This window comes from Oncorhynchus kisutch, linkage group LG20 (genome assembly GCF_002021735.2).
Source record: "Oncorhynchus kisutch isolate 150728-3 linkage group LG20, Okis_V2, whole genome shotgun sequence".
In the NCBI taxonomy this organism is placed as follows: domain Eukaryota; kingdom Metazoa; phylum Chordata; class Actinopteri; order Salmoniformes; family Salmonidae; genus Oncorhynchus; species Oncorhynchus kisutch.
In genome coordinates this window covers 30,348,268-30,363,017 of record NC_034193.2, presented here as the reverse complement: position 1 = coordinate 30,363,017, position 14,750 = coordinate 30,348,268, and the positions used below count along the sequence as shown (strand labels likewise).

Below are 14,750 nucleotides of genomic sequence, written 5' to 3'. Positions count from 1 at the left end.
TGGCAATACCTTCAACCGGCCTCACAACCGCAGACCACGTGTAACCACACCAGCCCATTTGGTGTATAATTTTACTGCAAGAAATGTTTTATTCTGCATGAGTTATGATTTAGGCCCTATTTGCAGAGGACTAGTATTAATAGAGAACGTTGGTTATGTATTTATTACCGCAGAATGCCCATGTTCTAGAGGACGATTAAGACGGGATAAGATTTTTGTAATTTTTCCTTCTTATATATACACACTACCAGTCAAACGTTTGGACACACCTACTCATTCAAAGGTTTTTCTTTATTTTTTGCTATTTTCTATATTGTAGAATAATAGTGAATAGATCAAAACTATGAAATAACACATATGAAATCATGTAGTAAACAAAAAAAACGACAGTCCATAATTACTTTAAGACATGAAGGTCAGTCAGTCCAGACATTTTTAATTTTTTTATTTTTCCATTAATATGTGTCACATATCAGTTTGCAAACAATGTAAAAAAATATATAATAATTGAGTTAATAAAGCCGCAAACAAACATGAACTGTGTTCAAATACTCATAGTAACATACTGTATATTACATACTTAATGAGTATATACTACATACTATTAGTTATTTTAGTATACTGTAAAGGAAACGGTATCCTTTCAGTTGAGCGTATTAGCATTTCGCCTGTCTTCCGGAAGTTGATGCTGTTGCTATGCAACCTCTTACTAGCTTGTTAGCGTAACAAATTACTAGCTAGACATCTTACAATTCCGGATGTGTTTGTAAATTTAAACCTGGAGTACCAGAGTGCACTCTGGGCATTCGGCAATTCAGAGCATTGTCAGATTGCGTTGTCAGATTGTACATTTGTAAATTCAGAGCATTTTGCTCTCTGAGTGTTTAGAGTGCACACTGGATGCTCTGGCGGAGGTAAAGGGTTGATCTGAGAGTTCTGACCTCGCAACGGCAGTTAAGTACCCAAGCTAACTGCCTATAGTTGGCTAGCTTGCTAGCTACTTCCGGACACAAATGAGAGAACATCACACTCTGACCATTTTACTAGCCCTAGCAGAGCTGGTTAGGCTGTTTTCATGTGATCCATTTAAAGTCACAGTCAACTTAGTGTATGTAAACTTCTGACCCACTGGAATTGTGATACAGTGAATTATAAGTGAAATAATCTGTTTGTAAACAACTGTTGGAAAAATGACTTGTGTCATGCATAAAGTAGATGTCCTAACTGACTTGCCAACATTATAGTTTGTTAACAAGAAATTTGGAGTGGTTGAACAACGAGTTTTAATGACTCCAACCTACGTGTATGTAATCTTCTGACTTCAACTGTATGTCCCTTTTATTTATCCTACAGTTGGTGTACAGGGAGAATACTGTAAAAACGGCCCGTGTTGTGAATTCTGTCACTGTACATTTCAAAAGTGTTGACCAAATAGTTATATTAACTATGTCCGTCCTAGCTCACTAATGTCTTAATCGAAAACATTGATTGCCTCTTATTTGCTCATAGTCCCCTTATGCCATAATTTGTACATCTCAATTGTCAGTAGAAATCACATTTGTTTAAGCAAGTCAGCTTTTTTAAAAGGCAGTAAATGAGTCTGAATGAATTGTTTAGCTGCCAGACAAGGCTCCACTGATAGCCAGGTGTAGAAGTGGGAAGGATTCATGCCATGGTGCTGAAAAGAAAGCTCTTGATGTTGGGACAGCTTTATGTCAGCCCTAACAGTTTGTGGGCACTGTTTGTCACCAGTATGGTGCAATTAATGTATTGTTTAGTGTTGTGTAGTGGCTTTGCTGACATTAATCCCCAAAAATTTTAGGGGAGTTTGCCCCACCAAGATTTACATGCTTGGGTACTGAATAGACTGATACCTATGGATTGTGGATCAATGAAATTGGGTAAGGCTGTACAGTGCAATATGAATGTCAATACACACAATAGGGTGACTGGGGAGGTGACTCCCCACAGTCAAAGTCCAGCAATCAGCGCTACTACGGTTTTATTTGTGTAAACGCTTCAGTTGTGTTCTGTTGGTGTCACTGCATCACTTTCAAAGAGGGCCTTTTATTTTGAAGGCGAATCGCAAATTACATTGTGGCTAGCTTCAAATAAGCATGTCCTACTATAATTAATCAAATGAACCGACTTATAAATGTGTGGTATTTTAGATGACACCGAGCAAGATAGTTAGCTAGCTACTGAAACAGATTGTCATTTAGCTATTTTTGGTCTATTGTCTGCATTCATCAGCCAGCTAACTTTAATTCTGACCAGCACTGTCACAGAGCTTGGGGATGTGTATCTGCGATGCCACTGGACAACCTTCTACAGACATGTTGGTTTACATTTGATCTTTCCACCTTTTTACCACGTTCACGTACTAGTCAGAACTGGGTCATTTTCGACTTGCTAACTAGTTGTAGTTAATTACGTGCCTCGTTCAATTGATTAACTAATCAGAAAAGTCTGAATTTTCTATTTCCGACTGGCAAATAAATACAATTATTCCCATCAATACTTGTTGTGAAAGGCTATATACATATGTAAAAATCTGAATTATTGTAGTTCACATAAACTATATTTAATTCATTTGTCATGACCCGCCTTTTCTCTATAGTTGACATAAAACCTAGCAGCCATAGTGTGTAATGTATGTATTTAACAGAAACGTGTATTTTTATGTTATGTTTATTCTTACAGACCTGGGTGAAGCGCACATCTGCGTCTTCATTTATGCACCAAACATACCAGATTTTTGTCATCGTCGCAGGTTGCAGCACCTGTCTGTGTTAACAATAAAACCATGGGAGCTAGCCGTGTATAAATTCTTACAGTAGGACAATGCCTACATTTGACTTTTAACTCAACAGCAACGTAAATAAACTTTTTTTTATTATAGCCTAGTATCAATATGCCTATAGAAAAAAAATCTATACAGCAACAATTGGGCTTTCTTGAGGCTACTGGATTGTTTCAGCCATTAAAGTACACGAATCTCCTAAAATGAAAAATCGGAGCGCGCTTATAATGGGTGGCGGAGCAGCCACTACTCCAAAACCCAAAGGCACGTTTTAAATTCATCAACAGGTTGATCAAAAACCATACCATTTATGCCGGGTGGCTTTACAGCGTCTTAGTCATAAAAGCAATCACGATTGCTAATAATGGGAGAACCAAACATGTTGGGAAGCGTGCGCTGCGCGCGTTACAGGTGGGCAAATTGCAGTGTACAATGGTTAGGCAGTGTATAAAGAGTGTCTACACTGGCCGGTCAATAATCTAAAGACCACCTCTTATCGTCAATCACCTGTATAAGAACCAAGTAGGGGTACCATAGGCTTCTGTCCCAAATGGAACCGTATTTCATAAGAGGGTGCCATTTGGGATGTATCCATAGAAAAGATGACACCTGGGAAATTCCCCCAAAACATTGAAAACGATTTCAATAATAACTATAACTACACAGAAATGTGTTCAAACATAAAATAGCTGCCACATAAAACCTTGTCCTTGAAGTAAATAATAATTCCCCCAAATACAATTTGCTTGTCAGTCCCCTAACATTAAACGGACAGAGTGGGGAACTGAAATGAACATCCGAACATACTTTTGAACCTTCTTTAGCTTATGTTGCAGATAACTGAAAAATATACCAAAATACATTCATACACAAAAACAAGGTTACTCTAAAGTACAAAATAAACAATAAAAATTGCAAATGAAAAGAAATAGCTGTCACTTTGTGCAAAGATTCTCAATTAACTTGATCTTGTAACCTTGGTAGAGAGAAAAAAAAACAAAAAAAAAACAAGAAAATTATCAACATTTACCAATGAGATCAGATGACTCTAGACCACTACATAGGTAGTCAGTGTCGTAAGAGTCCTCATGGAGCTATACACATATATACACAACTAGAAGAGCTATGCTCTGATTAACATGTATACATCGCCTTATTTGAAACAAAAATAGAGGCACTAAACATTAACAGAAATAGCACAAAACTTCTATAAATGTCTTCTTTCACCATAACGAGGAAAAGCAGGGGAAAAAAGGAAAACTAGTCACCAAGACTCATCTTATTACCTATATAAACTAGGCTATTAGAAAAATAATTAAAAAGCATGCAAGAAAGAAAAATATAATTCATCGAGCACTATGTTCCACTTACCACAAATGTGGCAAACTGATTTGTCATGCCTTGTATGAGAACACTAAGATGGTTAAGGGGGAAAAAAACATCTGCATGTGTGTCATGGATGTTACTTTAAGGTTAAAAAAGTTTATTTCAATTGAAAATTCTATATAAATATCTTTAAATACTAAAAGCAACCAGATTTTGGTGAAGAACATTTGCCTCCTTTTCTAATAACTTAAATAATTAACTGGTATTTGACAGCAGCCTTTTCCTACAATACACAAACTAATCCAGAGCAGAACATTACATTTCCAAAGAGTACAAGCTTTCCCAAGACACCTTTCATACAAAGAGAGGGAAAATCTGAATCACCATTAAAAGAGAAGTGGGCCAACAGGCTCCTAAAATCCAAAACGAGAGTTCAATGTGCATAAAGTGAGGGGTGAAGCATCGTCCCCTAGAAAAATCATAGGGAAACATTGCTCTTCCAGAGAATAAAAGATGGTTAGTAGTTTGGTCAAAGTGACAAGACTACCCTACACCATCCTACCAAATGTTGAAGCAACGCAGTGTCTTTTGAGCATCATAAAATAGGGACTAATGAACATTAAAACAAAAGATCAGAATTGTTGCAAAAATGACTATAGCCATTGACAAGCCAATGACTCGCAGTGTTATATGTACCATCCTAACATAGAAAATCTAATTATGTTCCGATTCGAAACCCTTATGGACGTTATGGATCTGTTCTAAAAAAGCAAATGTCATCTTGGGGACTGATTCAAGCAAATAACATAACCTCACACATTTTCTATTTCTTCTTCTTGTTATTTTTTTAAAACATTTTCTTTTCTAACAAAAATTACCAAATAAATTGATCCTTTTATAAAAGTATGCTTGCCTCTCAGTGGCTATTGGTCCACAAGTTAATACATTTCAGACCACTTTCAATGTGGCAGCGACTGTGGTTGGCACCCAAGGTTAAAGGCCAAAAGTCAGCTGGTGTGTCATGTCTTTTCAATACGGATAAGGGGAAAGAAAAAAAAGAGTCAGAGCACAGCCAATGACACTTTAAAAAAGCTATGATGAAGACAAGAGAAATGAAAATGGAAGCCACTACTGTCCAAAAAAGATTCCCTGACATTTTTGGTCAACAGTAACAAGTTTGTAAACTCTTACTAAACTGGAGCATGGTTGGTAAAAAGGCTGTCTTCTCGAGCACTTTGAAACATTGTGTTTAATTTGGGGGGGCCACAATCAACAAGGCTGGGGAGAGTAACCAAGACGTCCTCATGATGTGTAATGTAGTTTTCAAAACATACCGCTGCCTTGACATTTCCCCCTTTAATAATGTAGCCTCTTTTACATGGCAGTGGTGACCGAGTCGGGGTGAGGCCCCAGGTACCCAGGCGAGGGGGCCTGGTAGGGGTCTGCACCCTGGCCAGAGCAACCCGTGGCTGGGGCCACAGCCAGGCTGCGGAACAGCAGGTCCATGGATGGGAGCAGGGGCTTGAGCAGGCTGACCGGGCAGAATGCAGAGACGCCGTGGGGGGTGAAGTTCACCTTGTTGGGGTCGGGGCAGGAGGAGAAGAGGAGCGAGGACTGGGCTTTGTGTGGAAAGCTGTGGGACAGAAAGAGATGGTTGTTAGGAGCAGGATCACAAACTGTTCAAATGTGACCTGATATCAGGGTTCATACACATTGACAAATGGAATTGAATGACTTTTCCTTTTAACCAAATTTCCATGACCAACAATTGACGGCATCTCTGAAGTAGTGTAAAAAAGTATGCGTAATGTGGTATCGACACTGGGAGGCTGCTCAGTGTCTGTCTGCTCTCTGATCCCATGTACCATCTCCTGTCGTTGAGTAAGGCACTTAACCCCCCCACAAAGTAGAATACCTGTTAGGCAACAGTACGAAACATGTGGTCAACCCTCACTCTGGAGAGCTACCTTGATGTAAAACAAATAATTCGCTTATTCAATATATCAAAGATCAAATGGCTATGGTAGGCTACAAATATTTTTATTCAGCTGAAGCAAGCCCAGAAATGTTCCTTTTCTAGTTTAGTCATATTCATCTTAGTCAGCTTAGAAGTGTTTACTTTGCAGGCTGACTAGCATCTATTGCAACGTCCCATACGTTAAATCCCAAATCAACTGAAAGCATATACAAGTTTTGAACCAACATAATCTAAAAGAAAGGCTACATTAATTATTTTTTACTAAAATGAATGTTCACAATTCAAATTATTTTGATTCAGATGATTAAATTCAATGCAATTAAACCGAATACCAACTAATACAACGGTGAAGTGAATTGTTTGTTTCATCGAAAATAATTGTTTAAATGAATCATGTGAATCGTTCAAAAAAGTACATCAACTTTGTATGGCCTTATTCGTGAGTGTCGGTGATACGCTTTTTAAGGACATGATGAAAACATTTTAATACATACTAATAGCTAAACACTTAACAATAGGGTACAAGATATGTTTTGATTTTGCAACCTATTTAGTCAGTTTATCATGTTTTATAGGCTATGCCTACCTGCTGCTGAAATGTCTGACTGCTCTCTCTACTTGAGCAACAGCCCACTCGTCTCGCACACATGCAGGCGATGCGTGCAAATACAGACGAGCTAAAGTGTTATTCCGATCCGGGCAGATATGTTGATTTTAATTTTATTGATAAAATATTTAAATAATAATAATTATTATTATTATTAAATTAATTTCCATTACTTTTAGGATTTATTATTTTCTAAAACTTTTCCAGGACTGGGAAACACCATTTTAAAATTCCATTACTTTTTCAGGATTTTCATGATCAGATGAACCCTGTGATATTGACACACACAGTCTCCAAAAACTTTGAAACCACTGGGGGTCAGTGCAAACTCAATCTAAGAAGCCATATGTTACTGTTCATAAGCTTTTTGGAATAAATGCATTCAAGTCAGAATGTTTTGTATTTATCTATGTACCAAAGCATACATCTGTCCATACACACACGTTAGTGTGTATTTACATTTGTGTGGGCATGTACGTTTCAGTGCACATCAAACAATTACGCATGTGTGTGCGTGTACTTGCGAGAACCTACCTGGTCTCCTCACACACGCGGACCTTCTCGCAGCCCTCGGGGGGCTCCCTCTGGAAGCAGTAGCTCTTGTTGGGCCGGGGCGAGGAGGAGAGCAGCAAGGGGGATGGCTCCCACCCACCCTGGGATGACAGGAGACACAGCTCTGCACTCTCCACCACACCTGAAGCGTGGTGTGAGAATAGGTCCAATATCTGAATAGGTCCAATATCTGTGTTTCTAAATTCCTATCACTGATGCCCAGATACAGCACCCGAGACAGTTTTATGCAGTTTGCTTGATCTAAACGGTCTAGCTGGGGTTTCCAAGGTTCAACATGTGAAATCTTAGCTAAAGACTTGCGACTGGCCAATCAGAACAGTGCGCTGACATTGTGTATAGCCAAGCAGCTAGATAGCTAGCCAAGCAGCTAGATAGCTAGCCAAGCAGACAGCTTGCTGATATCTCACAAAGTGTGCCCTGTTTCTGGTGCATGCATTTCATGCTACAACAAGTGGAAATGTTGTATCAAAGTGGTATCACGTCATTGTAAAGAGGCACCATTACTGTGGAAATTGTCGCAACCATTTATAGCCAAATTGAGCTTTTCCAGGTATTTTAGGTATTACTCAATTTTATGTTGATAAACCAAATGAGTCTTGTTCAGTATGGAGATAACGTTTTGAAACAGATAAACCCGGGAGGTACACCCTGAACCTGTCCAATAAGAACACCGTTTTCAATTACAAAACATTTTGCAGGTTTGTGTGCACCTTACTGAACAAGTTTGTGTGTACAGTACTGAACATAACACTGCACTGTTGTTGTTACAGGGCTATATTAGGGAGAGACTGACCTGGGTCCTGATTCACAGGTAGGTCTTCTACAGAAGAGGGGGAGAAAGAGGAGCAAGGTGAGGGTGTGGGGGAGAGGGGCGTGGTGGAGGGGTCGCTCTGGGAGCCACTGCTGCAGCTCAGTGGTGGAACTGGAGCCCTGTGGCCGTCAGGAACCTCCAGAATCTGAGAGAGACAAATGAATGCAGTGAATACACTGGACAACAGGACAAGAATTAATACCTCATTTGATGGAATTGTTATTATTGTTCCACTTTTGTCACAATATCGCCATTCAGGGGTAGCACTCCATCCTACTCGTGGTCCACACATAGGACTATTACAAAATTATAAACTTCTTCTAATTACTAGTCCAAAATTATAAACGTCTAATTACTAGTGTTTACATAGCCCATTTAGATCTCACCCAATGTCTCCAGTTTTTCTAGTGAGGGTGTCGGACATCAACAGGAAGTCAGAACAAAGGTCATTCAACCCCATTAAGTGTGTTCTTTCCCTGTACCTCCAGAAACCATTTAAAAATATTTCAAACATTTCCATCATTCATCAGTTTATAACCAAATTAAAAAAGACCCCAAACAATAAATCCACCACAGTATTAACACCACTTAACAAATATTAATAATAGGTGAGTTGTGTGTTCATGCTGGTGTGGGGTTAAATGTATGGCAAAAACAGATAAATGGCCAGGCCTTACTTATTTGGGAACTCCCCCTACGGCCGGATGAGGGACACCTGTCTAGTCTATTTTACCAATCATTTATGGGATATAATTATTTCCTTATGGAGTTAAAGAGTTGTAATTCTAATTTGATCTATTCAAATTTTTTATTTATTTATTTAACAGGCAGTATAGTTTTTAAAAATACCGGTCCACTGGGGCCTGTCGGTAAATACACAAACAGATTTTCTTCACATGCCTGCCCGTAAAAGGGAAAAATATATATTGGTAATGGTTGACATTTACTCCAAATGGATTGAAGTTTTCCCCACCTCGAGTGATGTGTATTACTGTCGTTTTGGTTGTTCTTGTCTTTGTTTTGATACAAATCTCACCAGATTGGGTCTACTGTATGGTCGGGATGTCTCCCTAAGGATTGGCCCTCTAACTCCCTGACCCTGTAACTTTGCAGTGAGATCGCCAAGATGATAGGAGTATAAGCCAATTTGGGGGGGAAATTATTTAAATTGTATTCTTTTGACATTTGATCTAGAAATCTGTATAAATATATTGGTAGGATTAAGAATTGGTCATAGAGTAAATCATTTGTATGGATTAACAGTCTGGAAAATTCAGTTCACTACGGGGCTGTCCTGTACCACTTCTATAGAGTGCAACATGAGTCCATATGGAGAGAGATCCTGGTCAAACTTCTCTCACACTGCTGGTGTACTTGTAGGAAAATGGACAAGGCATAATGGACTGTAAAGGACACTGGCAGCTTAGGTGAGACATTATCAAGTGCAAGGGTTGAAACTCAATGTCAATTGCGATAAATTAAGTGTAAGAAAGTCTTTCCCTCATGTTAATGCATGTTTCATGAACATGTTTGTAAGTCATTTTCTATTAAGTTGAAACTTAGTCTCAAAATGAAGGAAATGTCATGGAAAATTCCATAAATTTAATTGAGACCACACATACAGTTGAAGTCAGAAGTTCACATACAACTTAGCCAAATACATTTGAACAAAGTTTCACACTTCCTGACATTTAATCCTAGTAAATATTCCCTGTCAAAGGTCAGTTAGGATCACAACTTCATTTTAAGAATGTGAAATGTCAGAATTAGTAGAGAGAATAATTTATTTCAGCTTTTATTTCTTTCATCACATTCCCAGTGGGTCAGAAGTTGACATACACTCAATTAGTATTTTGTAGCATTGCTTTTGAATTGTTTAACTTGGGTCAAACGGTGAGAGTTGCCTTCCACAAGCTCCCACAATAAGTTTGGTGAAATTTGGCCCATTCCTTCTGACAGAGCTGGTGTAACTGAGCCAGGTTTGTAGGCCTCCTTGCTCGCACATGCTTCTTCAGTTCTGTGCACAAATCTTCTATGGGATTGAGGTCAGGGCTTTGTGATGGCCACTCCAATACCTTGACTTTGTTGTCCTTAAGCCATTTTGCCACAACTTTGGAAGTACACTTGGGGTCATTGTTAATTTGGAAGACCCTTTTGCGACCAAGCTTTAACTTCCTGATTGACATATTGAGATGTTGCTTCAATATATCCACATACTTCCCTCCCTCATGATATCATCTATTTTGAGAAGTGCACCAGTCCCTCCTGCAGCAAAGCATCCCCACAACATTATGCTGCCATCCCGGTGCTTCACGGTTGGGATGGTGTTCTTCAGCTTGCAAGCATCCCCCTTTTTCCTCCAAACATAACGATGGTCATTATGGCCAAACAGTTCTATTTTTGTTTCATCAGACCAGAGGACATTTCTCCAAAAAGTACAATCTTTGTCCCCATGTTCAGTTGCAAACCGTAGTCCGACTTTTTATGGCAGTTTTGGAGCAGTGGCTTATCCTTGCTAAGCAGCCTTTCAGGTTATGTCGATATAGGACTCGTTTTACTGTGGATATAGATACTTTTGTACCGGTTTCCTCCAGCATCTTCACAAGGTCTAAGGTACTTGCGTACTATTGTTTGTACAGATGAACATGGTACACTCAGGCGTTTGGAAAATGCTCCCAAGGATGAACCAGACTTGTGGAGGTCTACAATTTTGGGCTGAATCCTTTTGATTTTCCTATGATGTCAAGCAAAGAGGCACAGAGTTTGAAGGTAGGCCTTGAAATACATCCACAGGTACAATTGACTCAAATGATGTCAATTAGCCTATCAGAAGCTTCTAAAGCCATGACATTATTTTCTTGAATTTTCCAAGCTGTTTAAAGGCACAGTCAACTTAGTGTATGTAAACTTCAGACCCACTAGAATTGTGATACAGTGAATTATAAAGTGACATAATCTGTCTAAACAATTGTTGGAAAAATGACTTGTTTCATGCACAAAGTAGATGTCCTAATCGATTTGCCAAAACTATAGTTTGTTAACAAGACATTTGTGGAGTGGTTGAAAAACGAGTTTTAATGACTCCAACCTAAATGCATGTAAACTTCCGACTTCAACTGTAATTAGTCATGCTATCCCGTGTTACTGCTTAAAGAATAGTCTCGTTATATTCCAGTGTTTTTTGTAACCTGATGCAAACTTTTCTTTGAGTGACTTAGCTATACGCCCAGTCTTATGACTAAGAACCATTTAGGTGCGACCGCAGCATGCGAGACATACGGTTGGCCCTCGTGCCATCTTAATCTGCACAGACAATCCAAATCGCCTTTTACACTATGTTCCACCAATCTGCTAAACTGCCATGTAGACAAAATATGTTGTACTTTTTCTATAAAATCAGAGACCCAACTATGTTTGTTAAGCTTTTCAACTCTATACCATTCTTGGTGATGGTTGATTGCTTAATTTTTGCAAATCGTATACAATTGTTGTTTGAAAGAATCTGCAGTCTCTTCCAATAGAATTTCTCTGACAACCCTCAAACGTTAATCATTTATGTTTATGATACAAAGATGTCTAAGGGTCAGCCCCGCCATCCTGTTACACATACAACAAAACGTAAGGAATACATTTGCCTCAAGGACCCATAAGATCTACCATCTTGGATTTTTCCTAAAATCTTCTCATATATACGATGGACTCCAAACTCAGAATAAGTTTATCATGTTAGTCTTTACTATGTTTGAAAAAAGCTATAGGATACAATATTAATGGTACCCAAACTATCTTGCACTGACCCGACACACACCCACAAGACACATATATTCAGTACCAGTCAAAAGTTCTCTTTATTTTCACTATTGTCTACATTGTAGAATAAGGGTGAATACATCAAAACTATTAAACAACATATGGAATCATGTAGTAAACAAAACAAGTGTTAGACAAATCAAAATATATTTGATATATTTGACATTCTTCAAATAGCCACCCATTGTCTTGACAGCTTTTGCACACTTGGCATTCTCAACCAGCTTCACCTGGAATGTTTTTCCAACAGTCTTGAAGGCGTTCCCACATATGCTGAGGACTTGTTGGCTGCTTTTCCATCACTCTGCGGTCCGACTCATCCCAGACCATCTCAATTGGGTTGAGGTCAAGTGATTGTGGAGGCCAGATCATTTGATTTAGCACTCTATCACTCTCCTTCTTGGTCAAATAGCCCTTACACAGCCTGGAGGTGTGTTGGGTCATTGTCCTGTTGAAAAAACAAATGAGTCCCACTAAGCCCAAACCAGATGGGATGGCGTATCGCTGCAGAATGCTGTGGTGAGCGTAAATTGAATTCTAATTCAAATCAGACAGCGTCCAGCAAAGCACCCCCACACCATAACACCTCATCTTCCATGCTTTACGGTTGGAAATACACACGGAGATCATCCGTTCACCAACACTGCATCTCAATGACTATGGTGTATGCAGTCACCTGAGCTAAGCCATCAAGGAGACTAGCGGGCATCTTCTACTCCACTATCGTTTTTTTTGGGGGGGGGTGACAGTGAGCTTCACTTCTCCACTTCGACCGGGCTCACACAAGTGATTGCTGTCCTCGTCATGAAATTATCAACTTACCCTGTATATCTAAAAATGACCATACAGATTTTGTAAAACAAAACTGCTGGTGAAACTTAATAGAAATTAAATCTAGCAGGTAGGCTATAGCCAAATGAGTTGTCTCCGGTACCTTAATTGTATTCGGGTAAAACATTTAACAGTGCATTTGATAACGAACCTATCAAATTACATTGGTTGCATCTCAACTAATAAAGCCTAATATTGCTCAAGCCATTTGAATGCTGAACATGCCGTGCACCAAGCAGCACAGTTTGACTAGGCTACTGATACTGCCTGGGGTTGTTCGGCATGCAAAATGTCTTACAAATCAGCATAGCAATGCGCATGCCCTACCCACCTGAGGATCTGTCTACTATATCCATCCATTTCCTGTGTTTGATGGAATCAAATTCCACTTGTCACTTAAATCTCGCTGATTGTTATAATTTTTCTTCTGTGACTCATTCATACTCTTGCCTGTCATTATTCCCCGTTAACATTAGAGGAAATGTTTGTAATGACCTGTCAAAAAAACATCTCAAAGACATGGTGGACGGAACCAAAAATCTCAAATTTGGGCTCATCAGACCAAAAGGACAGATTTCCACCAGTCTAATGTCTATTGCTTGTGTTTCTTGGCCCAAGCAAGTCTCTTCTTCTTAGTGGTGTCCTTGAGTAGTGGATTCTTTGCAGCAATTCGACCATGAAGGCCTGATTCACAGTCTCCTCTGAACAGTTGATGTTGAGATGCGTCTGTTACTTGACCTATGAATAATTTATTTGGGCTGCAATTTCTGAGGCTGGTAACTAATGAACTTATCCTGTGCAGCAGGGTCTTCCTTTCCTGTGGCGGTCCTCATGAGCCAGTTTTTTTGCGACTGCATTTGAAGAAACTTAAAGTTCTTGAAATGTTCTGTATTGACTGATGTTCATGTCTTAAAGTAATGATGGAATGTCATCTCTCTTTGCTAATTTGAGCTGTTCTTCCCATAATATGGATTTGGTATTTTACCAAATAGGGCTATCCCCCCCCTTGTCACAACACAACTGATTGGCTCAAATGCATTGACGAAAGAAATTCCACAAATGAACTTTTAAGAAGGCAGACCTGTTAATTGAAATGCATTCCAGGTGAGTACCTCAAAGCTGATTGAGAGAATGCCAAGAGTGTGCAAAGCTGTCATCAAGGCAAAGGGTGGCTATTTGAAGAATCTCAAATATTGATTGATTTGTTTAATACAAGATTATCAAATAAAAAATAAAAATGTTCTCATGAACTCCAAACTCAGAATGTATGTTAATCATGCCTGTCTCTAGTACATTTGAAAAAAGCAATACATCCAAAGATTAGAAAATAGCATCTTTGTTTAGAATTGTGTATAATGCTGCCATGCTTCCTCTCAGCCTGCACATAAGCCAGCACCTCTTATTGCAACTTGCAGCTATATTTAAACATTCTGTTTAGGATTGAGATTTTCTGCAAACCTGTTGATACAACTCTTGAAGTGACATATTGTGCCTTCAATGCTCATCACTAAACTAAGCACCCTGGGACTAAATACCTCCCTCTGCAACTGGATCCTGGGCTTCCTGGCGGGCCGCTACCCAGGTGGTAAGGTAGGTAACACATCTGCCACGCTGATCTTCAACACGGGGGCAACACAGGGGTGCGTGCTCATTCCCCTCCTGTACTCCCTGTTCACCCTTGACTGCATTGCCATGCACAACTAACACCATTAAGTTTGCCGACAACACAACAGTGTCAACAGCCTGATCACCAACAACCGGGGTTTGATCCCAGGCAGCCAACTGAGACCGGGAGAACCATGAGGCGGCGCACAAGCGTCATCCGGGTTAGGAGGGTCTGGCCGGCCGGGATGTCACTAACGCAGCAGGCCAGGCACATGCACGCTGACTTGTGTTGCCAGTTGAACGGTGTTCTCCGACACATTGGTGCGGCTGGCTTCCGGGTTAAGCGGGCAGGTGTTGAGTGCGGTTTGGCGGAGAAGGCATGACTCGAGCTTCACAGTTGCAGCAA

The 14,750-nt window shown here is 39.6% G+C and overlaps 1 protein-coding gene across 2 annotated transcripts in view; it reads right to left on the bottom strand.

Moving 5' to 3' along the window:
• Positions 1-1,805: 1,805 nt before the first annotated feature.
• Positions 1,806-14,750, bottom strand: part of LOC109865885 (protein FAM117A) — a 32,914-nt gene continuing 19,969 nt past the window's right edge. For both annotated transcript variants that reach the window (XM_020454377.2, XM_020454379.2), the window contains exons 6-8: positions 8,081-8,243; positions 7,249-7,408; positions 1,806-5,762 (exon numbers count right to left, since the gene is read on the bottom strand). In XM_020454377.2, coding sequence (XP_020309966.1) covers positions 5,504-5,762; positions 7,249-7,408; positions 8,081-8,243 — 582 coding nt within the window. In that variant the 3' untranslated portion in view covers positions 1,806-5,503. The remainder of the gene's footprint in view (positions 5,763-7,248; positions 7,409-8,080; positions 8,244-14,750) is intronic.